The 27,228-nt window shown below is 44.4% G+C and overlaps 1 protein-coding gene across 2 annotated transcripts in view; it reads left to right on the top strand.

The window, feature by feature from the left end:
• Nucleotides 1-27,228, top strand: part of APLP1 (amyloid beta precursor like protein 1) — a 244,753-nt gene that overhangs the window by 104,425 nt on the left and 113,100 nt on the right. For both annotated transcript variants that reach the window (XM_086929990.1, XM_086929991.1), the window contains exon 2: nucleotides 3,087-3,260. In XM_086929990.1, coding sequence (XP_086786116.1) covers nucleotides 3,087-3,260 — 174 coding nt within the window. The remainder of the gene's footprint in view (nucleotides 1-3,086; nucleotides 3,261-27,228) is intronic.

Genomic DNA, 27,228 nt, shown 5'->3' with positions numbered 1-27,228 from the left:
AAAGCATTTTTATAAGCACTGAAAGACAAGGATGTGCGCCTTATAAATGTTTTTATTAAACAAAATAAATCTCCGCATTTACAATGTGGCCAGTGTGGTGGCATTTACGTAATTATGGAGCAACAGATGGCACCGCTTTATACCTTCTAAAATTTGTTGGTTCTGCCCTATCTTCTTCCGAAAGATCATGCCATTGCTTGCTGCATGAGCTAAAATTTTCACCTGGATGCTCAGATTGTGGACTCCCACAACCAAGTACATAAAAAGCTTTTGATGCCCAAATGGAAGCAGGGCGCTTCATAGGGCAAGGGTGTCTTTCAAGGTAGGGGCCATCTAGTGATATTAGCCTTGTTAACTGTCGAGTCAAAAAAAGAGGGCCACTTTGCCTAAAATGATATAAATAAGCATGTTGCAGAACAAGCACTCAAAAAGAGTAAGGCCTGGGGCTATAATGTACCCTCTGCCAACCCCTAGTCCCACAGCAGTGGTTACAGTTGACCCAAAACTGTGAGGTTTGAACGCTTGCTAGATTAAGACTTAGAGCTAATATCCAGGAGTCGCTGACTGCCTGTGGCAGCGCATACCCCGCTTAATTTGGGATTTTTGGTACTCAGCCCAGTTAAAGGCCTAGCCCCAGCTTACATGCTGTGATGATGCAAACGTGTGTATGTTTACAACCTGTCTGAATAGATGCCAATATTTTGGAAGAAGAGATTACCAAAAATTAGTGCGAGAATGTATTTCTCCCATTGACTTCTATTGCGTCCTGCATTGGGTCTATTGGCATGTAAGGGACTTGAAAGTGTGGTGCTGCAGAATAGGATATGAGAAATTAAAATATACGTTTTTAAGTCTCGCCTAGGCAGCGAGACATCCTGTAGTCTGGCATGGACTTGAAGCACCGCCCACATTCGGCCCATCTTTTTAATTGGCTCCTGTCACTTTCCTTTGTAAACTGTGGCTTTTCATTGGTCAATAGGCTTAGTAGTCCCTCCTCAGTACCGCCTTGTCTCATCTTGTAACCTCCCATGAGGACTCCCTTTGTTACGCATGTTATTACTCGGTAGGTTTTAATTACAGCCTCTGAGCACTAGTTGGTTAAATTGTTATTTCCTGCCTGATGTTTCAGACAGGACACTCTCTCTTGCAATGCTTTCTTTTTTTGTTTTTTATAGCACAACACACCTCGGCTGATACAATAGCAGCCGTGCCTTTGGTTTTTGTTTGCGTCAACGAACGCATGCGTATGTTTTTATTTTCGTCCAATTTATTAACTTTTTTGTCTTAAAGCTCCCCATTCTGCGCTTTCATTTCAATGGCAGACATACTCCTTTCTTTAGATGCGGCTTGTTTAAAAAAAGGTGTGCAGCGCTATTAAAGGGAAAGCACGGAATGGGGCGCTTTTGCAAAAAAACTTGACAGAAAATGCATTTTTTTTGGCCCAACCAAGCATATTGCAGCGTCAAGACTGCCACGCCACTGCCAGGGATCTCTGATTCTTTGCGGTTCCTTTGTTCCCAGGGTGGCTGATAGCCCTAGTTATAATCTGGCTGTCGAACGACCGGCACCTTAATAAGCTCCGTTGAAAATAATGGAAGTAGATACTAGGGGTGGAAATAATGGAAGTAGATACTAGGGGTGGGCAGACATCTCCGTTCAGCCCACGGAATATGCAGAGATTTGCCGCTTTCGCAATGAAGGCGGAGAAATTAGGCAAATCTCCGCACAATCGGGCGCGTAACGAAGTTGGCCTCCCGCCCAATGTAATGTATAATACTGCTGGCGGTAGGTGTGTGGGCGGGAGGCTGGTGGCGGGCGGGCATCGCATAATGGAACTATGCGGAGAGGCACGGAGATTGGTTCAATCTCCGTGCCTCTCCGCGTAAGTCCCTTCCGCGACTTCCGCCCACCCCTACTTTAAATAAAACCCTATAGGACATGATGCTAAATGATTTTTTTTTAAACAGTGGCCAATTTATTGAATATTATTTACTGTTAAAAAATATATAAAAGAAATACATAATTATTTGAATATAACATTTTGTTACCCTAGTCTGAATTGAAAATTGAAGGTAACAATATTTTTTATTAACTTATAGCTGTATGAATTTCAATGAGTTATGTACATCCCTTTTTTTCATAATTATTAATTAAAATATTTTTCCCATTAGGTGGGAATTTAAACTTCTGAAAATTAATTTTAATGTAATCTTTCAATTTTTTAAAGTTTTTTTTATTTAGTTATTAGTGCTGTAGGATTTTTTCTTTATTTCCACATTTAAAATACATATATTACAATGCTTTACATTACTGTTTAACATTAAAATATTTTAATAGACTTTCCATTTTTTAAATTAAGTTACTAGTGCTGTAGCATTTTATAATTTTGTTGTACATTTAAAATAAAAATATATAATTGATTTACATTAATATTTAATATAAATATATTTTTAATATTTATTTACAAGGTAAATATAAATTTTTTAGTTTTCCCTAGTATAATATAGTAGCTGGCTCTCTAAAAATTGTTCTTTTTCTCTCCTTATACCCTGACCATTCTCCACACAGCAATAAATCTCACAGGAGTGTGCCACTGGCTCTTACTATGCCTCACAGGATGGGGCAAGAGTTATCTGTTTAATCCAAGCTCTTTGAATAACTGCAAAGCAGCCAGCAGATTTTACAAAGGGGGTAGGGGTTAAGGGGGTGAGGGGTGTTGAATGAGCCTAATGAAATGTTGTGGGTGGGCATCCTTTTGTATTTATTCTGTGACCGGAGGTTCGGTTGCTCCTTCACTTCATGGACCCGAATGCCATGGTTCCAGTTGTGTGCTTTTACCTGACAAACTGATGGCTTATTGGAGTTGTGAACATGAGTTGCTTCTATTGCAAAAATCTGAGCGGACGTGCTGGTGTAAGGCCAGACATGGAGACGTAGCGTGCTTGCGCAGTGATGCGAGGAGGCAACCCTAGCCCTAACCAAAGTTGCTACAGTAAAAGCTGTGTTCTTTCATTTCCCCGTACCCTGCTACCTATCAATCATCTTGGTTTCCATGTTGCATTAATTTGCCCTTTTGTTCTTTTCAGACGCAGACAATTACTGCAGGAAGTGACGCAGGCGCGCAGGAGCCACAAGTGGCCATGTTCTGTGGTGCACTCAACATGCACATGAACCTAGAGAGCGGCAAGTGGGAGCCAGACGCCTTCGGGACTCAGAGCTGCTTTGGGAGTCAGGAGGAGATACTGAGCTACTGCCAGAAGGTAAGGAGATGCTCAGCTCAGGGGTGGTATGTGGGTAAGGGAAATGGTCACAGCCACTACCTTCACTACTAGAAGACCGAAGGGGCCATGAGCTACCTCCGGGCATCCTCACACTGCCGCAAGGCCAACATTGGCTCCCTTCGATCACTGCCAGTGGATAGGAGGGTTTGTGATCCAGTATTGTGCATCCTCACACAGCCACCAGGTCAACTCTAGGATCACCTTGATCACTACCAACGCACAGGGGTAGCTAAGAGCGAGCGCCAGGTATCCTCGACTGCCACAAGGCCAGCATTGATTGTGTTAGGATCACCTCTTTCATATTCAGGGGAAGCAAGGGGTCATGAGCAAATGTCCTGCATTCTCCCATTCCGGACAGATTTGGGGACACCTTGAATAGCAGGTAAGGGGAACAGTAGAATGCTCCCTCAGCTGTGGAGAAGATGTACTGGTGACTCTGCAGCAAAATCAGAAATGGAAGTGGATTCTGCTACCTCTGCATGAGCGTAGGTATCTGCCAAGCAAATCATCCCAATATATTCATCCCATATGACTCTATTATATGACCCTAACATAGACTTTTCCTGCAGATCTATTACACATTTTATCATCATATACATACAGTATATCTAATGTCGAGTATATATTACTATTGGAGTTCACTAAGGCAAAAATCCCGGAGAATTCCACGATTTGCAACAAAAAAATAAAAATGTGGAAACAAAATAAAATAATTAAAAAAGTAAAATTACGACTGCATGATTTCACCACAGGTGGAGAAATTCTGAACATCCTGCCATTTTAACTACACCCTGTATTCTAAAAACTATTGTGAACGCACAGATAGGTCTATTTAAATCAAATGCAGAGACCCTAGGTTTTAAGATTAGACTACACTGAGTACACTGTTAAGCTTTCCCCTCCCTCCCGCTTTCCACCCAGGACCTCCTTTCAAATGTACACTGTCATTAATGAAGTAAAGCGGACCCTTTATGCCTGTATCCCTATTCTGAAGAATAAGCGTACATGGTGGGCAGATGAATTGTTTTAGGGAGAGCCAACTGTTCTCGTTCCACAGCCAAGATTCGCTTGGTTAGGAACAAACTGGATTTTTCTAATAATTATAATGTTTACGAGAAGAGGCCCTGTTTATATCTAGTACAACTGTTTAACTCATCCAAAATGATCATTTTTTGGGTTGGGATCCAATGTTACCGTATAAGAATTACATATACTCAACAATGGCACTTATAGGTATAATTCAAATGTAGATAAGGGAGGAAAATGCTAAAATAACACATGGCATTTAATGTGATTCTACAATAGTCAATTTGTAGACCACCATACTCATTTTTTTACTCCTTTGTATCATAGTAATTCATGTAGATGACTGTCAAAATCCTTTTATATCACATAGTTTGAAATTCAAATATGTGCGCTGTGGCCTATGTGAACAAAGAACCACAAGAAAACAGATATAGAAAGGAGACGTTGCCTGTGAGTAAAAAATGTGCTAGCATTCACACCAATAATTTTCAATTCTATTAACACCTTCGATGCTCATGACGAGCTCAGCTCGTCATGAGGTACACCTCTCGTACACTCATGCCGAGCTTAGCTCGTCATGAACAATGGGAAACTCAATAAATCAGCACAGGGGGGGAAAAGCCTTAGCAGCCATGGTGTTAAGGACACGGAGGTGAGGATTATTGCTTCTCTTTCTTTACTGTTAAATTCACAGCAGCCAATAAAAACACTGCAACATAAAATTAAACTACATTTCCCATGATGCTCTTGCAACCAATCCTGTCCCATCAGACATAAGAGCTACCATCTCCTTTTCATGAGATTCTTTCTTTGCTCAATAGTCTTTTAGTCCAAGTTCTTACATCATTTTGAAAGTCCAATATTGTTATCATCCAACGTGTAATAACTTTTTTAACCAAGAACTGGGACGTTGTCCAACTTCTTTAACCAGAAGAAAGTTTACTCTGCTTTCTTTTCTGAACCTGGAATAAATGAAAATAGAAAAACCTGTTATCTCTGAGCACAATGCATGCTACATACAGATGGATGCTTTATTACAAGAATCATTGAAATACAACCGGCTGGGATAATCCATGCCTCTGTGTCCTTAATAGAATTGAAAATTCTTGGTGCGAATTCTAGCAAATCTTTTATTCGATTACAGGACTGGCAGCTCAGATTATTACTTGTTTAATGCTTATCAAATATCACAGTAGTTAAATCACCCACCGGTTTAAAATAACATAGTTTAAATGTAGATTCTGATGACCAATCTGCAGATTTCATAATGTCCTGAATAGTTGAACCCAACATAAAAGTTTTGGATGCCATGGCACCATATACAGAATGTGCCCCAAAAAATGTGGGTATCAATACCAGCTTCCTTCATGACTGATTTTAACCATCTGGCTATTGTAGCCACTCATACTGATTTGAACGGTCTTTGCAATACAGTTGTGTTGAACCCCCTGGTCGCAAGGACCGTGTGCATTCTTCATAGGGTTTTTTGGCATTGAACTACACACAACTTAACTTTACTGGGAAAAGCATTATATTCTATACTATGTGACAATGTTTTCGTCCTGCCAATAATGTTAAAAGAAACACCTTCTGGAGTGAATACTCTAACTGTAAGATCCAGAGCTCTCGCGTCTGAAGAACGTCTGCAGGCAGATAAATACAAAAGCATAACTAATTTAACTGATAATTGCTTCCTGGATAACATAGCATTATACGGCCATTTATCAAAGAGGGATATGACCAGGGATACATCCCACAAGCATGACTATTTCGGTTTAGGAGGATTAGCCTCTCTAATTCCTTTAAGTAATTTACACACCACTGGGTGCATACATACCGGTTTTCCGTCCACCTGGCTATGGCCTGCAGAAATTGCCAATCTGAAATCGACTGACCTGTATGGAAACCCTTCTGAAGCTTTATCTGACAGGAAATTCACAACATGGGATAATTCTGCCACCACAGGATCCACGTGCCATTCCAGGCACCAACGTATCCAGCATTTCCAAGCTGATGAGTAACTCTTCCTTGTGGAAGGGGCCCAGGCTTGCTTAATGAATTTGGAAGCTTTGTCCAAAATGCTTGCCATTTCCCATTGTTGCCGGAAAGCCTCCATACCATCAGGGACAACTTCTCCGATGTTACCATCAGATGTAGTTCTCCGTGAGGGCCCTGGATCATCGCCCGAGACCAAGGGAGCATCCTGGGTAAGTCGCAAATCATCTCGAATAATATCGGAAACCAGGGCTGCGACTTCCACAGAGGGGTTACCAAAATCCCTTCTGCCTGTTGTCGGGCTATCTGGGTCGTCACTCTGGGAATTAGAATGAATGGAGGAAATGCATAGTTTAGATTCATTGACCAATTCTGGGAGAAGGCATCTGTTGCTTTCGCTAATGGGTCTGGCCTCCAGCTGAAGAACATCTGCAGTTGCCGGTTCAGTCTGGATGCAAAAAGGTCTGTTTTACAAGGGCCCCACACTGTTATATTAAATTATATTTATAGAGCGCCAATCACCGGAAGGTCTCGAGGCGCTGCAACTTAAATCAGAGGTCCACACTAAATTTAACCATTGGAATAGTCGAAGTTGGAGTTGCCAATCGCTGTAAATCTTTAGATACCTAGAATTCAAATTGCGACAGTATTCGACTGTCCCGGAATGTATTCCGCTACCACCGATATCTGGTTACTCAGGCAATAGTGTCAAAAATACGTCGCTATCTCCACTAGCAGGGACGACCTCGTACCTCCCAACTTGTTGATGTATCTCACTGCTGAGATATTGTCCATCCTGAGTAGGATGCAACAAGAGACCTATGTCAAGTCAAGTCTGTATCGCAAATGTCCCTGCCAACAACTCTAGACAGTCGATGTGTCGAGAATTCTTGCAGTGACCACCTTCCTCCGGTGGTGACATCTCCTCAATGCGCTCCTCAACCCCATCGGCTGGCATCTGACTCTATTATGACTTCTGGTTGGAAGCCGAAGATAACTCTGCCATTCCACGCTTCTACCTGGCCCAACCACCATTGAATTTCTTCCCTGACTTCCTGTGTCAATGGGACCAGATCTGTGTAAAACAGAGCTTTCTGAAGGTGTTGCATTTTTAATCTCTGAAGAGCCCAATAATGAAGTGGGCCTGTAAAGATAGCTTGTATGGAAGACACCAGTAATCCCACTATCCTGGCAATTGTCCTGGGGAAGACCCTCTGTTTGGCTCTCACTGATGTCAGTTCCTTTTTCAGATCTCTTAATTTTGATCGGGGAAGACTTTGTTGAGCTGTTTGAGAGTCTAGTACGAAACCCAGGAAATCTATCGTCTGAGCTGGGCAAAGTACTGACTTGGTTTCGTTGATGACAAATCCCAATTCCTGCAAAAGGGACATAGCCAACCTGCATCTACAAATGACTACGGCTTGTGTCTAGGCCATGAGAAGTATGTCGTCTAGGTACACTATCATCAAAATGCCTTGTTCCCGCAAACAGACTATCACCAGCTTCATCACTTAGGTGAAACACCACGGAGCAGAGGAAAGCCCAAAAGGAAGGGCCAAGTATTCCAACCAGTGGTTCCTCTATTGGAACTGCAGGAAACTTCGATGAGGAGGAAAAATAGGGATCGTCAGATACCCATCTTTTAGGACTAAACGAACCAACTGATCTCCTTTCTTGAGAAGGTCTGCTAGAAGATGGATACCCTCCATCTTGAAGTGTTTTTACACCATGAAATGATTGAATTCTCTTAGATTTAACACCAATCTGTGTCCACCACCCTTCTTCTGAACCAAGAAGACGTTGCTGCAAAAACCATGAGGTTTCCGCAGCAATTCTTCTATTTCAGAATCTATAAAAACACATTCTTGTTGGGAAAAACTGAGTTGCCTTGGGTAAGAATCCTGTTGAGGAGTTTGGTAAAACTCCAGATGAAAACCTTGTATTGTCTATAATATCCATGCATGCTGAGACGGGGACCCCCAGTTGTGTAGGCAGAATTAGGTACGACCCCCCAATGATAACTCTGAGATATCGACAAGTCTTATCTGTGGAATTTTGGGAGTGGAATGCTGCTCTATTTTCACCTTTATTTATTATACAGCCAAGAGACCTGGTTTGGCTGAAGACCACTCTGTTAAATTTGAGTCCATTCTCATGAGCAGGGATTTGCGACATTCCCTAGAAGGCATATTACTTATGTTCTGCCAGAGAGGATATCTGGGTCCACTGGATTATTCAAATCTTTGGCCGCTAGAGCTATTTCCAGGATTTTGGCTAGTGGGCCTGCCACATCTAATAGTTTGTCCTGACAACCTAGCATGGCGCAGTCGATACCTTTTTTTGGATCTTTTGCAGACTTTTTTAGGAAAGTTAACATGGTATCAATATCTGGTGTTTCTGCCACTTTATCTGGGATGTCTGGTATGGGCCACTCCGACCACAGTCGGTTACGTACCTCCTTATCAAAGCCTTTCCTGAGGCTCTCATGCAGATACTCCACTACCTAAGGTGCCGAGGCCCACCTGAGGAGCGTGGGTTTATAATGTCTGCAGGATTAAAGGTGAATGGAGTGGGATTGTGGGGCGCTGTGTCAGGCACTAGAATGACGGTTTTCCTCACTTTCTTCATTGTATTGGTGTCACCATCATCTGACTCGGTGGAGTCGGTGTCAGTAGTTTCAGTGTCGAATGTACACTTTCTGTTTACACTTCACTTCACCCCCACCTGTAGAAGCTGGAGTAGAGTAACCTTGTTCGTCCGAGGGGGCCTCAGGTAGATTAGCTTGGGGACCTGCATGGAGTAACGCCACTGGTTTGGCCTTTTCCTTATTGTAATTTTGGGCATCGGTTTGGGGTTCAATGGCCTGGGTGTTCTGAAACTTGTGACGTGTAGCGAAGCTCTCTAACTGTTTGATGGGTTTTAGCGCTGCTGCTAGCGCCTTTTGTACAGTATTTGGTACAGTTCTCAATGGCCCTGTTGATGGAATGCTGGACCAAGGCGTCCAGGGCGTCAACAATGTTATCCTCCAATACAGAACCCTGCAGTTCTTCATAGTAGGGTTCATCCCCTTCATCCTTAATCTGACCCAATCCTCCCTTTTTGGTTTTAAAATGTAGTAAATCTAGTCAAATTCTATATATAGCGAATATTCAGTGGAGGAGTCATGGGGGAGCCAACCCACATGCACTCAAGATGTTAATAGGTGTAAACGTAGCTCCTTGGCAGTGCTGTAGTCCCTAATTATTGCAGCCCTAACAACAGGACATCGAGAGCCGTGTAGAGTTTTTCCTGGCGCATGCACCCAGGGCCAACTGGTCTATGCAGCCATAAACTCCTTTGCAACCAAAACCTTAGGGCTTTCTGAGATCTGGTGGTTGTCGGGACTTTGCAAGACGTGCGCAGCGCAAAAACCGCCCAAATGTAGCCCAATTGGGCAACGCACATCTGGTCACGTACAAGCTCATTTTTTTAATCTCTGACCTAAAGAGGGGAGGCTCCGATTATGTCATAAAGGCCTTCACCCGAAGCGGGTGCAAGACGAACCATGTGATAGCCGCACTCGGACCGCAGGCCCAAACAATCGTAAGCAATCAAAAGCCTGCAGCAATATGACATATGAATATAAGCTTGTATATCGGCCCCTGGTTACCATAAGCGGGAACATGCATGGGGAGTTGCTGGCAATCATTTACCATAAAAAACAATAGTAAGAGTGATTGCATTTATCTCTGCCGTGAGCAGCAAAGAAAGGCTCATGAAAAGGAGATGGTGGCTCTTATAGGGTCTGATGGGACATGATTGGTTGCAAGAGCATCATGGGAAATTTAGTGTAATTTTATGTTGAAACATTTTTATTGACTGCTGTGAATTTAACAGTAAAGAAAGAGAAACAATAATCTGAGCCTCTGGTCCAGTAATAGAATGTCTTGTACCAAACAACAATGAATTTCAGATATAACCCACTGGCTGTGTCGGGGCTATATGTTGTTTACGGTTGTTTGTTCTCTGTGTCAAACGATATTTCGACCTGGACCTCTGTCTCTAGGCACAGCACGGCAATCTTTGTGAAGACCTGGAAGTATAGCCAGGTCTCATCAGGAGAGAAAAAATGGGTTGGACAGCTAAAAAAAAAAAGAAATGGAATATCTGAAAAGTTGATATAATATGTGGTGGTCTCCAAAGTAATAAATGAGGAGTAGTAGTCAATACTACTTTGTGACTGGACTCCATAGTGAAAATTCACAGAGAATATACGTAATTACAAGTGATAGGCCCAAAGTACATGCTTGGAAGACTGCGATAGTCGAATGGATTTCCAGAGAATACAAAATAGGTATCACTTAATTAAGGGGTGTGTTTTGAGCCTGCAAGAAATGTAGAAGACAATACGTAATAGGACAACAAGGAGTTAATCAGGCTGGTATATCTAAATCGGAGGGCGCCCTAAGAGCGAGTACTATAGCGCTTACCCCATAAGAAGGAATACAGTAGCAGTAATCTAGATCACACCGTGAATAGCGTTCTGGCGCCCAACGAAGGTAATGAGGTAATTAAAGGTGAGGCGGGATGGTCGTCACTGACAAAGGGTTACACGCATGTGCGTGAAGGGCAATTGAGAGAGGCTTGGAGAGCGGATGTGCTCCAATCTTCGCTGCAAGGAAACCTAGTGCATCATGCAGGCCTTCACTGAGAACAGAAAGGATAAAAGGGATGTATGACATAACAACGCATGCTTTTACATCGAATGCTTTTACATCGCAACTTTTACAACGCATGCCTTTACAACGCATAGTTTTGAGGGGTGCTGGATAGTGAATAGTTTAATTTACTATTCCAACTCCAGTCCCCGTGGATAGTAGGGAAGGTGTTGAATAGTAAATTAAATCTATTCCCTATCCTAGAGCGCCCCCCAGCGCAATGCGTTGTAATGGTTTGTGTTGTAAAAGTTGCGATGTAAAAGCACTGCGTGGTGAAAGTTGCGTTGTAAAGGATGTTTCCCAGATAAAAGCCAGGCTAAGACAGCAGATGCTCTCTAGCTTTCACTATGGAGAAACGCATACGTCGCTGGAGGAGCTGGGAGTGAGGCTGGAGGAGCAGATGCGTTCCAGCCCTCAGGTAGTATGTGACAAAAAGATCGGTCACAAAAATAAAATAGGTAACTACAGAGAATATATACAATTATGTGCAAAAGATAGTGTGTGTGTGTGTGTGTGTGTGTGTGTGTGTGTGTGTGTGTATATATATATATATATATATATGGAGATGGAAGAGCGCAGATGATAAAGTAGAAATAATAATAATAGTGAAAATGATATTAATGAAATAAAAAAAATATACTAAAACCTATAATGTAAGGGGGGAATAGTAGAGGAAAGAGTTGCCTCTTAGTCATTGCATGGGTTACAATTGTAGTCCGAGTTGGACAACACAGTATATATACACTGTTGAACACAAACATAAGGTAAGCACTTGTTAAAGATATACATTGTTGATTATATAATTAAAATCAACAGAGGAAGAAGTCCTCGGAGGAGGATTATAGTCTATAGAAAGGGTACATGCTGTGCTTATTCTGATTTTCAGTCATACAGTGAGGAGGCAAGTCCACGCCATTCCTCGTTTGTATTCAGGCCATTTGTCAATGGATTCACTGTGCAAAATCCATCTGCATTCCAATCAAAGCAATGTTTCCTCCTCTTTGTGGTGCGTCTGCTACATCAAGCCCTTGCCGTCGGATGTCATCAAATGAGTGGCCAGCTTTAATGAAATGAGGTACCAAAGGTGCCGAAGTGACACCACAACTGATCCTGCTTCTGTGTTTGCCAATCCATGTTTAGTTTGTCGTGTGGTTTGACCTATGTAGGTTAAAGGGCACAAACTTCACCATGAATATTAAGACCTTTGTACATGGCGATATCAACGTGAAATTGAGGCACTTTCATGTAAGGTGTCCAAAGTCATATACTGCATATGGTGTCCATATGGTTCTTAAGGGGTAAGCGCTATAGTACTTACCCTTAAAGCACTCTATGGGTATAGATATCCACCTGATCAATTCCTTGTTGTACCATGATGTATTATCTGCTACACTGCTTCTTACATGCTCAAAACATGCTCCTTAATTAAGCTATAAATATTTAGTATACTCTGGAAATCCATCCCATTATTGCAGCATTTCAAGCATGTTCCTTGGGTCTAGAACTTGTGATGGTATGTATTCTCGGTGAACTTTCACTATGGATTCCAGACACATTTATTGCTTTGGAGACCACCACACATTATGGCAATTTTTCAGCTATTCACTCTTTTTGAAATGTCCCACCCTTCCTTTCTGTCGTGATGAAACCTGGCTATCTTTCCGAGTCCAGACGTCATTGGCACAGAAAGCAAATAAACGTAGACAACATATAGACCATTGGCTCTGTCAGGGCTATATTTGAAATTCAATGTTTGTTAAAAGAAACTCATGTGTGCTTTCCTTTCTGTATTGGTTTATTGTGTGGTTCTTTGTTCACTTGGGTCAATGTGCACATAGTTTGATTTGAAACTACATGATATGAAATGATTTGTGACCGTCATCTACCCCAAAACTGGTCCCAGGATGCTTGTTTCTGGTCCATGGAGGACCTGGCCTGGCAGGCAGTTCGGGCTGGACTGTCCCCATGGAGAGCAGGGTCAGGACTGATTTGCATTTGACTGGGTTCAAACTGGTCCAAATTGGAATGGCATGGTGAGCAAAAACAACTAAGGATTTAGGCCCAGGTCTCTGTACTGGGGGTGAATGTTTGACATTGTCCATCAATTGTTCTTTTTGTAACTGTCCATAAATGGCATTTTCAGAATTGGGACTTAATACCTGACTTTACTATTAAAGAAGGGTTTAAATTATAATTTGCTAGACACGAACTCGATATTTCTATCTGCTCCCAAGTTAACTTTACCACTTATTAAATGTAACAACGGACCACAATGTTATCCTATGGGAGAGGTAGGCCTCACAGTAGTTTTAAACAAATTTCAGAGTTTTTCACTTCCAGCACATGTAAACGTATTTGTAGGAAACCACATGAAGGATGTCCAGTCCAACAACGTCTTTAATACCATTACTCAAAGCTAGTGTTAGATTTAGATAAGCCACACAACTCGCTAAATACGCAGGTAATAATTCTTCGACAAGCTTACGCTATATGTTCAGCAGTAGTAGGCACATAAAAAATGCAAGTAGAATTAGACCAAGCAGAACCTTTGACCTGTGCATTTTAGTTGAATGTTAACTGTTTAAGGAACCCAAAATAAGGTCTTACAACAATCCACAGCATCTGTTTTGGTTTGTTTTGCAGTCAGTTGTATGCAGCAATACGGTCTAAACCCATCTTGCATAGATTGGACACATAATAAGATTTATTTCAGTAGGCAAAGTAAAGGCATTATGATGTAAATAGGCACCCAAGGAAGCCTGGCACGACAGACACAAATAAATGACAAAAAGATCAGAGGTTGCCGATGGACGTGGCTTGGGGGAATATCTTGGGTAAAAATAATTCAGGGGGCTGAGTGACCTTCAGATTATTCAACAATGATGCTGCCATATACAGTTAAAATACATTATACGAAAAGCATTGCTTAGGGGGCAGTTGCGAGGCAGTGGAGTGTGTATTGTTAGGGATACTAAGTGACAGGAAACACAATACTTTGCCAAAAAACAACATTCTTGAAGATCTTAAAAATAGATGGGGCAGAAGGGAGGGAGGGAGGGAGGGAGAGAGATGTATATTATTTACAAGCCCTTGCACTGCTGGTGCATCACTTTTAACCAGGGCTGACTCTAGCACTGGTGGCTCCCCGTGCAACGTTTGTTGGCGCCAACCCCCATTACCTCCTCCTCGGATTCCCTCACTATCACCCTTTAACAGTGCCCCTCAAGTCTCCATAACCACTCTCTCTCTCATGCATTTCTTTTGTTTTATAGCACCAGTTGTACACATACACATTACAGTGACAGAGAATCATAAGTGTGTAAATCAGTGTATAGGAAATGTTTACTTAGACAGAGGACTACAAGGTGTAGGAGTCATGTCATCCATACTGGCAGACATTATAGTGTAAGAGTGCGCTGTCTGGAGAAGCACAAACTCAGAACTTAAAACTTATCACCATGATTAGGGGTTTGCTTTACTAATAAGAATTAATTTCTAACCAAGTGAACCCTTTTTGCAACATTAGGATAAAAAAAAAACTGGGGAAAAAAAATCATAACGCTCTCATTTATACCTTGCAGTTTGCATGCTGCTCTTTGATGATAGTTAATAGCTCACTGTTCTAAATTAGGATTTAAACTTATTAAATGCAAGTAACAAAAGGGTCTCTCAGACAGAAGCGGTAATACCCTGACCTATTTACATTGTATGCACTTTGTGCTCTGCATGGAACACATGCTTTGCAGCAGACATTTTAATCTCCTGCACAACTTTATGGTGAGTTAAAACTTCCACTAGACAAAACTCCCATCTCTCTGCAGCAGGTCCAGTAATCACCAGCGTTATCTTGACGTTTTTATGGTTGCCTGAAAATTGCTGGAGGCCAGGAACACAGCAGCAGGTGCTTTTGAAACCATATTGTAATTGAAAAGATGGCGCCTCCCAAGTCAGCACACGGTGCGGTGGCACCGATCGCACCGCCCTAGAGCCGGCCTTTCTTTTAACATGGGAAAAAGTGACGTACCAGCGACGCAATGGTGTTTGTAAGTAAGCCCCTGTTTTGTGTGTTCATCTGTGTGTGTACTTAAAAATCCAGACAAAATCAGACAGACATTACCATATCCGACTGCGAGCCTCTGTGCCCAACTGTTTACTACAGAATACATTTATTTGGAGGGTGCAACACCCCATACGTCCCCCTTGAAGCAACACCCCTGCTGCCTCGGATGCTTCTGAGAGAGTGAGGCCCCATCACCTGTTAGTTGTCATACAGCGCCAAGATTGTAATAACTGGAAACCACCATTCAGGCGCTCACTAACATCCACAGGTGTAATACCCAGACGTGTTGCATCGCAGGGAGAAGACGGACACGTTGCACCCATGTCTTCTAAAATCCCAGTATGCGCCTAAACACAAAACATTCCTTTTGATTCTAGCGTGCACCTCTTTAAGTTGCTGCATCTCGTTTGCACACAAAGCATCATTTTGCATCAAGAGAAACTTATTGTAGCTTGGGGTAGCCCTGCCCAAACCAGACAGCTGACTTCTCATGGACTAGCAGATATGTGCGGATGGATATGTTTATATTTTTGTTGGCCTTCAACACGCCTGCCATAACAAGTGAGGAGGCAAAGCATCTTGGGAAATTCCAAAGCATCTTGAAAGGGATTACTCTTATGGGGTCATGCATGATACCCCACTGTTCTATAATAAATATTACAGCTTTCATTGTTCAGCTCAGATAATGGTCCCAAAAAAAGGCAAACACTGACAAACTGTGCCTTTCTACAGCAAAGGTGCATTGTGTCTTCTACACCAGGGGGCGTCCATCACCTATTCTCATATGATGCCCCCTGATGGGCTTTGGGACCAGTTAACCAGCTGCTTCTGCGCGCCCCTAACTAAAATAGAAAGACATGGGACGGATGGTTGTTCAGTCTCTGGAGCCTGGCTTTGAAATTATGTTCCTCTTGGTATGTGCTTGTAGACAAAGTATCTCAAATATTTTTTTTAATGTCCCTTCAACACTATTGTTTTCACAGTAGTTACTTTCCTGCTTAGCAGCACCTTTAAAAAAAAACTCTAAATGGAATGTATGGTTCTATAGCGCCAAGAGACTGCCTGTGAGCTTATTTGTGCTTTAACAAATGGGCATCTCATAAGAATAATTATTGTAACTGGAAACTTATCTATAACAGAAGACCTTCTTAAACCAACATTTATTTTTTTGCCATCACTGCATAAATCTTGGTTCTCGTTATGTCAAATAGGGCAGACGCGGTTTGGACTACCACTATGTTGTCACAGGAAGTATGCGTAGACGTACTATTCCTAGGTCCACATCTACCGTCCTTGACTTTATAGTGGTAGGTGGCTTTGTGGCTGCTGTACTTTTGCTGTCGCTATTTCGACCATGGCCTGGTGGTGTAACTCCCCAGGGTTCAGACCCGCGCCTCCGAGCTTGTCCTTCAGGAGTCATCTGTGCCGCGGAATGGATAACTTGTGACATGCATCGGCTCTGCTTACGTCACCGGAACTAGACAGGCACTGCAGACATTGTATTTCTTTATTTTTCTTGTGTACATAGTCGCAGTCCTTACCCTAAAGTGACAGACTGCAAAGATTTTTTTTTAAAAAGGCAGTAAAAATTATATATTAGGGCAAAAGCCCCCAGGTAGAACAACATAAAATACAAAATATCTATGAAGGGGGTACAGCTCAGCAGAAAAATAGCCATTCAAATATTCAATGTACAATCTGTATTTCATCTGATGGTTGTACGTGACCATTTACTAATTGAAATATTACCCAACAAAAATAGGGCAGACGCGGTTTGGACTACCACTATGTTGTCACGGGATGTCTGCGTAGACGTACTATTCCTAGGTCCACATCTACCGTCCTTGACTTTATAGTGGTAGGTGGCTTTGTGGCTGCTGTACTTTTGCTGTCGCTATTTCGACCATGGCCTGGTGGTGTAACTCCCCTCCGATGGCTCTAACCACTCTGGGGGATTTCTGGAGTTGGTGGTTCGCAGCTCAGAAGGCCACACCAGCAGAGCTACGTTTGAGAGCCTTCTACGCGGGCAGCAGAGCAGGCCGAGGGCTGATTTCCACGGGATAGGCATTGCACCAATAGGAGCTTTGCCTGAGAATGCCTGATTTATTCTCTGCAAGGTCAGGGATAGGATGCTGACGCGGCCTCGATCCAGGAGAAGCTGAACCATTTGGCGCCTGGACCTTCTCTGACATCTAACAAGGGATGAGATTAATCAAGTGCCTTGAAGCTGCCAGCTTGGATAGAGTTCTGCAGCACAAGCTGAACCCATGCAGACAGAACAGGAGAATATGATCTAATGAGCATGCATCGGCTACCACACACGCAGCATGTGTGGCTGAAGACTTGCGTTTAGTCGAAGGCCCCACTGGCTCCCATGTAAAAAAAAAAAACTGTAGGCATCAAGCCAAATATTGAAGAGTCGTGAATCTCAGATGAGGAAATTTAAACCATAATTACTAATAAGAATCAAACAGATCTTCATATCCTACAATGGGAGAAAGCTGTTCTCTTTACTCCTTCTGTAGTGTAGTTCCTATATTCCCAATAGGCTCTGCGCATTGGAATAATACATCCTATAGATTTGACGTAGGACTTAGGTCGACTAGTTCTCTATCGAATATATTAGACTTAATTGTGAGTGCCAGCTAGCTCAGAGGTCACTAGAAACATTCTCGAATAAACAAGAAGGGATTAGTTTCTGACAACCGCATAAACATGAGAACTTTGTTTCCCCAAGAATAAAACTGATCTTCGGAGTTGTGGAAACAATAGATAGATATTTTGCTTAGTCAATCGTGAATGCTTCGTTTCATCAGAGGTGCAGAGAAATAGAAAGACGGGTGTTTTCGATAAAAAGGTTATATTGAACAGTCTTCTTTCTCATGCAACTACAGTGAACTGCTACAATCGTAATACTGGTTGCAAAGTATAATGCGTACAGTAAGAAGAGTATTATAAAATAATACTGTAAAAGCATTGTATCGTTCCTAGACCATAGATAAATACATACATAAATAACAAAGGGTAAAAGTACTCAACTGGTGCTTCTAAAATACGCCTACCCCAATGTACCTAACCTAAATCTAGTACGAGGGAAGAAGTGAGTGAGGTGTAGCATTGGTTTAGTTTGTCTTTTCCCAGATTTCTCTTAGGGTCTAATCAGCTCCGTACCTATGTTTTAGAATGAAGGAGGTCTGGTATCTCGGTCTCGGGACTCGATTTCCCAACACCCCGCGAGGGGAGCTTGGAAACACTGGAGCTGGATTCTCAGCGAGAGAAAGGCAGTTTCTCTGTCAGTGCGTCAGCTGGAGGGTCGGCTTTCTTCGGCGCTTGCTGTAGCGAGCTGCGTCGGGCAAGTAGATAGTCGAGCTGCTCCGAACCACCGTGTGTTTGCTAGGGCAAGTGTAGGCATATTTATACCTTGAAGGTGCCTTGTTTGACGTAAAGTCGGACATAATAACGTCATCAAAGAACCCCAAGGGAATGGTAGTTCTTTGAAAACTCCATGATTTCTAGGAAAAATCAATATTCAAGCAAGGGGATGTCCCTGACTGCTGAAGCAGAGTTTTCCAAGAAATCGTTGTGGCTTTTTGGAACTAGTGGAAGTAGCCATGCCTGTATTTGGACTGGATGGGTTATGTCTAAATATGGGTATGATTTCTATGCCTATATAAGGGCAACGTGAATTATAGCTATATTAGGGTATGAATCGGTAAATTACGCTAGGATTCTAAAATGCTACACAACACTGTTTGTATTCATTTACAGTCTGCTCAGCTGCATTTCTAAGATTGGGTGCCACTGTCCAGCGTCCTTCCCTTGCTTCGAGTCCCTTCGCCCACTCAATGATCCAAAAGAGCCATCATTGAGGTACAAAGAGCCCTTCACAACTAGGCCCTGGTGCCACTTTGCTTGATAGCAACATCCTGCTCTCATTTCTGTGATCACTTTGAAACATCCTTTTAGACTTGGCTTTTTTGGCGAGTTTACCCACAGACTTTTTGGTGTTCTGTTTTTGACCCTATTTATGTTGGTTTTAGAACTCTGGCCACTTTCTCACTGATATTCAGTGCTAAAGTGCATATGCTCTCTGTGTAAACTGTTATTATGAATTGGTATTTCAATTATTGGCTTATTTACTACTAAGTCCCTAGTACAGTGCACTGTGTGTGCTAGGGCCTGTAAATCAAATGCTGCTAGTGTGGCTGCAGAACTGATTGTGCCACCCTCACGAGCAGCCTTTCAAAGGGTTCTCAGACCTGCCACTGCAGTATCTTCATGCAGTTTTTACTGCCATGTTGACCTGGAAAGTGCACCCACTTGCCAGGCCCTAACCCACCCCTTTTTATTTCATGTAAGTTGCCCCTAAGGTAGGCTCAAGGTACCCCTGTGGACAGAGTGCAGTATATGTGAAAGTTAGGACATGTACTGGTGTGTGTGACATGTCCTGATAGTGAAATACAGTGTATTTAATTTTTCACTATTGAAAGGCTATCTATCTCATAGGATAGAATAGGAGGTACTTTGTAACATCTTAGAAGTATAACTTCTCATTGGGACGAGATTGAGAAATGGAGTTTAGTATGCCTGAACTCAGAATGTAGAAATGCAACTTTTAGTAAAGACGATTGTTATATTGTGTATTTGAAAGTACCACTATTAGAAAGTGGGTATTCTCTTGCTTGGCCATCCTGTGTGCCTCTTCTGGGTTGTGGATTGACTGTCTGGCTTTGGAGTGACAGGGGCAGAGGATATGCATTCACTGTAGACAGCCACTGGGGAGGTTGAGGTGTGTCTTGCATTTCCTGGATAAGTCAGGGCTGGGCTGAATAGACCTGGGCTGCATTCAGAGTAGTAGGAGGAGTTTCACTAGCAACTGAATAGGCCTGGTCTGCATTTATAGTGATGGGAGGAGATTTCCCTTGCACCTGAATGGGCCTGGTCTGCATTGGGCAATGCAGTTACACCTCCTGCCGAGAAGCTGGCCCAGAGGGGACAAAACTGATTTGGGCTGAGTACAGGCAGTCTCTGCACAAAAGAACAAAGAGAAACTGAGTATAAATATTGGGGCCCAGACCCCAGAACTTCAGACTACTGCTGAACTATGGAATCTAAAAGGGGGTGGTGATGAACAGAGTGTCTGAATTAAGCAGACCACTCTTACCCAGTCAAGAGATCAGGGCTTGATCCATCACCGTTATTTAGCTCACTGCATCACCCCAGTTCAGAACCTGGCTATATGCAAATTAGTCTGACCCAGTGCCTCATGGGAACAGGGCAGACCAAACTACCAAGCCAATTCTTCACCGGAAAGGAGACATGCTTCCGGGGACCGGTTTCTGGCATTTCAGCCGTCGTCGGCCCGGCTTGCTTGAATCCTGGTGGTGCAGTGAGCAAGGGACTCATGTCTGAGTATACCCTGCCACACCTGTAGTGGCCACAAACGATACAGAAAGGGGGTGGTGATGAACAGAGTGTCTGAATTAAGCAGACCACTCTTACCCAGTCAAGAGATCAGGGCTTGATCCATCACCGTTATTTAGCTCACTGCATCACCCCAGTTCAGAACCTGGCTATATGCAAATTAGTCTGACCCAGTGCCTCATGGGAACAGGGCAGACCAAACTACCAAGCCAATTCTTCACCGGAAAGGAGACAAGCTTCCGGGGACCGGTTTCTGGCATTTCAGCCGTCGTCGGCCCGGCTTGCTTGAATCCTGGTGGTGCAGTGAGCAAGGGACTCATGTCTGCGTATACACTGCCACACCCGTAGTGGCCAAAAACGATACAGAAAGGGGGTGGTGATGAACAGAGTGTCTGAATTAAGCAGACCACTCTTACCCAGTCAAAAGATCAGGGCTTGATCCATCACCGTTATTTAGCTCACTGCATCACCCCAGTTCAGAACCTGGCAATATGCAAATTAGTCTGACCCAGTGCCTCATGGGAACAGGGCAGACCAAACTACCAAGCCAATTCTTCACCCTAAAGGAGACAAGCTTCCGGGGACCGGTTTCTGGCATTTCAGCCGCCGTCGGCCCGGCTTGCTTGAATCCTGGTGATGCAGTGAGCAAGGGACTCTTGTCTGAGTATACCCTGCCACACCTGTAGTGGCCAAAAACGATACAGAAAGGGGGTGGTGATGAACAGAGTGTCTGAATTAAGCAGACCACTCTTACCCAGTCAAGAGATCAGGGCTTGATCCATTACCGTTATTTAGCTCACTGCATCACCCCAGTTCAGAACCTGGCTATATGCAAATTAGTCTGACCCAGTGCCTCATGGGAACAGGGCAGACCAAACTACCAAGCCAATTCTTCACCGGAAAGGAGACAAGCTTCCGGGGACCGGTTTCTGGCATTTCAGCCGTCGTCGGCCCGGCTTGCTTGAATCCTGGTGGTGCAGTGAGCAAGGGACTCATGTCTGAGTATACCCTGCCACACCTGTATTGGCCAAAAACAATACAGAAAGGGGGTGGTGATGAACAGAGTGTCTGAATTAAGAAGACCACTCTTACCCAGTCAAGAGATCAGGGCTTGATCCATCACCGTTATTTAGCTCACTGCATCACCCCAGTTCAGAACATGGCTATATGCAAATTAGTCTGACCCAGTGCCTCATGGGAACAGGGCAGACCAAACTACCAAGCCAATTCTTCACCGGAAAGGAGACCAGCTTCCGGGGACCGGTTTCTGGCATTTCAGCCGTCGTCGGCCCGGCTTGCTTGAATCCTGGTGGTGCAGTGAGCAAGGGACTCATGTCTGAGTATACCCTGCCACACCTGTAGTGGCCAAAAACGATACAGAAAGGGGGTGGTGATGAACAGAGTGTCTGAATTAAGCAGACCACTCTTACCCAGTCAAGAGATCAGGGCTTGATCCATCACCGTTATTTAGCTCACTGCATCACCCCAGTTCAGAACCTGGCTATATGCAAATTAGTCTGACCCAGTGCCTCATGGGAACAGGGCAGACCAAACTACCAAGCCAATTCTTCACCGGAAAGGAGACCAGCTTCCGGGGACCGGTTTCTGGCATTTCAGCCGTCGTCGGCCCGGCTTGCTTGAATCCTGGTGGTGCAGTGAGCAAGGGACTCATGTCTGAGTATACCCTGCCACACCTGTAGTGGCCAAAAACGATACAGAAAGGGGGTGGTGATGAACAGAGTGTCTGAAATAAGCAGACCACTCTTACCCAGTCAAGAGATCAGGGCTTGATCCATCACCGTTATTTAGCTCACTGAATCACCCCAGTTCAGAACCTGGCTATATGCAAATTAGTATGGTGCAGTGAGCTAAAAAACGGTGATGGATCAAGCCCTGATCTCTTGACTGGGTATGAGTGTTCTGTTTAATTCAGATACTCTGTCCATCACCACCCCCTTTTCTGAATCGTTTTGTCCACCATAAGCGTGGAAGGGTATACTCAGATGTGAGTCCCTTGCTCATTGCACCATCAGGATTCAAGCAAGCCTGGCCGAAGACGGCTGTAATGCCAGAAACCGGTCCCCGGAAGCTTGTTTCCTTCCCAGTATAAGAATTGGCTTGGTAGTTTGGTCTGCCCTGTTCCCATGATGCACTGGGCCAGGGACAGACTAATTTGAATATAGCCAGGTTCTGAGCTGGGATGGTGCAGTGAGCTAAAAAACGGTGATGGATCAAGCCCTGATCTCTTGACTGGGTATGAGTGTTCTATTTAATTCAGATACTCTGTCCATCACCACCCCCTTTTCTGAATCGAACTATGGAATCTGTCAGGAAGAAGAGCTGGAAAAGTTGTCAGGAGGAACTGCCACTTTGCTTCATGCTCTGCTGTGTTGGCCTGACACTTGCTGCTTCTGTCTTGGGCAGGGAAAGGACTGGATTGTACTTTCATCATCTTGCTGTTCATTTTCTCCAAGGGCTTGAAGTAGCACTTGCCTCCTGTTGGAAATCTGACGGTGATAAAGGGCTTCAGAGAACTCACTTGGATCAAGGAACATGCCAAGAAGAAGAGCTGGAAGAGCTGCCAGGAGGAGTACCGCCCCTTTGCTCTGTTGTTGCTTTGCTGGGTTGGCCTGCAGTTGCTGCTTCTGCCTTGGGCAGTGAAAGGACTGGACTGAACTGTATTCACATGTTGCTGAGTATCTCCAAGGGCTTGAAATAGAACTTGCCTCCTGTTCACGAAGTCTCAGGGACAACAAAGATTTCACTTACCTCTGGGTGCCGCCTCTGAAACTGTGGCTTGCAGTTGCCACAGAGGGGGAAAGCAGCCAACACCATCACCAATACCGCTGCTGGCTTCAGGTCCTGAAGGCACAGCAGAAGCACTGCCGCACTACGCACCCCAGCCCTGGTCTTCCCGATGCTGCTGGACGACCATCACGAACCGTTGCCTGCGCTGGGACTTGACGGCACCGCACGCCGTACCGCTACGCTTCACATCGCAACCGCAATGCTTGTCATGACCAGCCTGCACTGAGTCTGCTGACACTAACACCGGTACCCACTGACCTGGTTAGCCAGAACTGTTGAATTATGTTGTTTTCAGCACTGCGGTAGCCCCGGATGGAGCTACCAGCTTCAAGGTTCTGCATTTTAAAGGCATTCTTACAAAGGGCATATTTTTGATTACTCTGTTGTTTTTTTATAGTTTTGGTCTTGTTTACACAGATAAATATTGGTTATTTTCCTAAAACTGGTGTGGTGTCCTTTTTATAGTGTTTTCACTGTATTACTGTTGGTTATGTGCAAATGCTTTACACAAGGCCTCTGAGATCAGCCTGACTGCTTGTGCCAAGCCACCAAGGGGGTGAGCAGGGGTTATTTCAGAAGTGTATCCCCATCATCCTGACTTGAGGGAAGGGTCCCTATTTAGACATAGTTGCAAACCATTGCCAACTAGAGACCCCCATTTCTAATACATCCATAGCTTTTATTCCTTACCATCTTTTACCTTGCTTTTCTCTTCATTTGCACCTCCCCTACCAGTCTCACTGCTAGCCTCACATGTTCAGCCTTGCCGCTGGCCTCTCACATTCAATATCAAATGTTGCCAGTGGGCTCCCCATCCAGTCTCACAGCTGTCCTCCCATGTCCATTTTAACAGCTGGCCTCCTACGTCCAGTCTCACAGCTGGCCTCCTGCGTCCAGTCTCACAGCTGGCCTCCTGCGTCCATTCCCACCACAGGCCTCTTGTGTCCAGTCTTACCGCTGGCCTCTCGTGTCCATTCTCAGTAACCTCTCATGTCCATTCTCAGAGCTAACCTCTCATGTCCATTCTCAGAGCTTACCTCTTATGTCTATTCTCACCGCTGGCCTCTTCTGTCCAGTCGCACTGCTTGCCTCTCATGTCCAGTCTCACTGCCACATGTCTAGTCTCACCGCTGGCCCCTTGCGTCCAGTCTCACCGCTGGCCCCTTGCGTCCAGTCTCACCGCTGGCCCCTTGCGTCCAGTCTCACCGCTGACCCCTTGCGCCCAGTCTCACCGCTGGTCCCTTGCGTCCAGTCTCACTGCTGGTCCCTTGCGTCCAGTCTCACTGCTGGTCCCTTGCGTCCAGTCTCACCCCTGGCCCCTTGCGTCCAGTCTCACCCCTGGCCCCTTGCGTCCAGTCTCACCCCTGGCCCCTTGCGTCCAGTCTCACCCCTGGCCCCTTGTGTCCAGTCTCACCCCTGGCCCCTTGCGTCCAGTCTCACCCCTGGCCCCTTGCGTCCAGTCTCACCCCTGGCCCCTCGCGTCCAGTCTCACCCCTGGCCCCTCGCGTCCAGTCTCACCGCTGGCCCCTCACGTCCAGTCTCACCGCTGGCCCCTCACGTCCAGTCTCACCGCTGGCCCCTCATGTCCAGTCTCACCGCTGGCCCCTCATGTCCAGTCTCACCGCTGGCCCCTCATGTCCAGTCTCACCGCTGGCCCCTCACGTCCAGTCTCACCGCTGGCCCCTCACGTCCAGTCTAATCGCGCATACCATCAGAGACTACCACAAAGTGAGAGGATGATGTTCACCTCTTGCTAGAATGAGTCCAGTCACTACCACTCAAGGAAGTACCAAAGGAGGTTCTACTCGAGGAGCCTAGCAGTTTGAATGCACTTTGTCATTCCAAGATGTACTTGTTACGCCCAGACAGATATGTTAATCGCAGCAATGGTGTAGATTGTAATACTTGAATTCCGCCAATGGATTTCTTTGCAGCTTTGTGACTACCTGCCCATGCATCTCAATAATCGGACTGTATCTTTAGGAAGGAAGTCGGCTTAAGCTTGTCTAGTAGTGTTGGTAGCACCTCCAAGGAGACAGACCATATATGTATATCCACATGTGATTGACAGGCTATTGAAGAGGAATATGTTTCAACTATGGTAGGACAGCACAAACAAGCGGATCCAACTGCTGATGCAACTTAGATTTCCCAGGCAATATTATCAAATAATTCAAAATACCAACCCCATGAAAAACACATTTTGAGGCAAACCTCAATACTGCAAACCACTGTCCGCATCACCTACTCGGAGAATCTAGACATTGCAGGATCGGCTTTACCGTCTTCAGACGTCAGTCTCTATCGATGAGGACTGTAATGGAATGTATGGGATTCATGGTAATATAGCCTTATAGCCGCCGTAGCGGGCTATACGGCTATTCAAGGCCCGCTGAATCGTTAAAGACCCGAGCCGAAGGCGAGGGACTTTAACGAAACAGCGGGACTTCAATAGCCGTATGGCCCTGCTACGAAGGGCTATTAGAACATTCTGCCACTAGAGGGTAGAATGTTCTAACAAATTAAACAAAGGGTTCTTGAAGCTCGAGGGGATATAAATCCCCTCTAACTTCGAGAAGCCTTTGTAAAACATTTGAATGTTGCTCTGCGGGCTTTACTGGCCCGTAGAAGCAGGGAGCACTCCATTGTCTGCAGTGGAGCTCCCAACATTCCAATGTTCTAATATGCATTCAACCATCTAATACTGCATGCTTCAAATGCTGGAATCTCTTACAAACTGATGGGCACTGTCTTTAAGGTCCTGGGAAGATCTAGTGGTCATGGCGAAACCCTTAAAAGTGGCGGACATAGGCCGTCGGAGAAAGGGGAGACCTTTCGAACAACCAGTCCCAATAACAAATCCCTCTCATGCAGAGTGGGGCACTGAAGAGGCCGCCCAGCATATCAAATCCCCAGAGTTAAGGACCGCTCAGTTGGCACTGAAGGCTTGTCCAAGCCTGATACAAAGGATGATGGTTCAGATTTACACAGACAACACGATGACCATGTTGTACTTCAACAAGCAATGTGGCACAAGTCCGTACCCACTTTCCATGCTAGCACAAAAGGCTAACATTTGGGAAATAAAGTGCCACTAAGGGTTACCCATCAAAAAGCGATGGTAGAGGTGCTAAATCTGCCAAATCCTGACAAAAGAATATTTCTAATATTTGGATACACCTTGCATAGGAGATACCCTACATAGATTTGTTTGTGTTGCAAATTACTGAAACTTAACATCAACGTATACGCATCCTAATCTAAAGGGACTGCACTGCCTCAAAAAGGCCGTCTGCAGAACATTACGCTTTTTCCCAAATTCCACACATGTCCTTGACAATCAACAAGTGCGGGGAATGGTACATGAAGCTGATTCTAATAGCACCGTCGTGAGCTGAACTTTCATCTAACATGGATAAGAAAATGTGGAAATTGCCACCTTTCCAAACTTGCTCACTATGCAGGGGGAGAGAATTCAGCATAAAGACCCCAAAGGTCTCAACTTAGCAGGCAGGCTCCGGAGGTAATAAAGTTTGGACAATTTAATTTGCCAGATAAGAGTACAACACGATTAAAGGAAGCTAAAAAACCTGCAGCATTAGTGTGTTTACAACCAAACAGGAACTATTAGCAATGCACCAAGAAAAATGTTTCTATTAGTTATTATTAATAGGTATCTAGCAGTCTCAGAATGAGCAAGTTATAACTGAATATGTCAAGGACAGCACTCTGTGCTTCATTTAAAGGGCTTTCATCAGTTATATCTGCATACACCAGGGTCCTGAAAAATGGATTACTGATCAGTGTATCATCCATTAACGTCTTCCATGCGTTAGACGGCCCCCAGACGTCTGCCGTCACGGTGGGCGTGTGCGACGGACGGCTGGGGGCCGTCCGATTTTCCGCATGCGTAAATTCCTCCCGCACAGCAGGGAAA

This window comes from Lissotriton vulgaris, chromosome 7, assembly GCF_964263255.1.
Source record: "Lissotriton vulgaris chromosome 7, aLisVul1.2, whole genome shotgun sequence".
Taxonomy (NCBI): domain Eukaryota; kingdom Metazoa; phylum Chordata; class Amphibia; order Caudata; family Salamandridae; genus Lissotriton; species Lissotriton vulgaris.
This window is presented reverse-complemented; position numbering and strand designations above follow the sequence as displayed.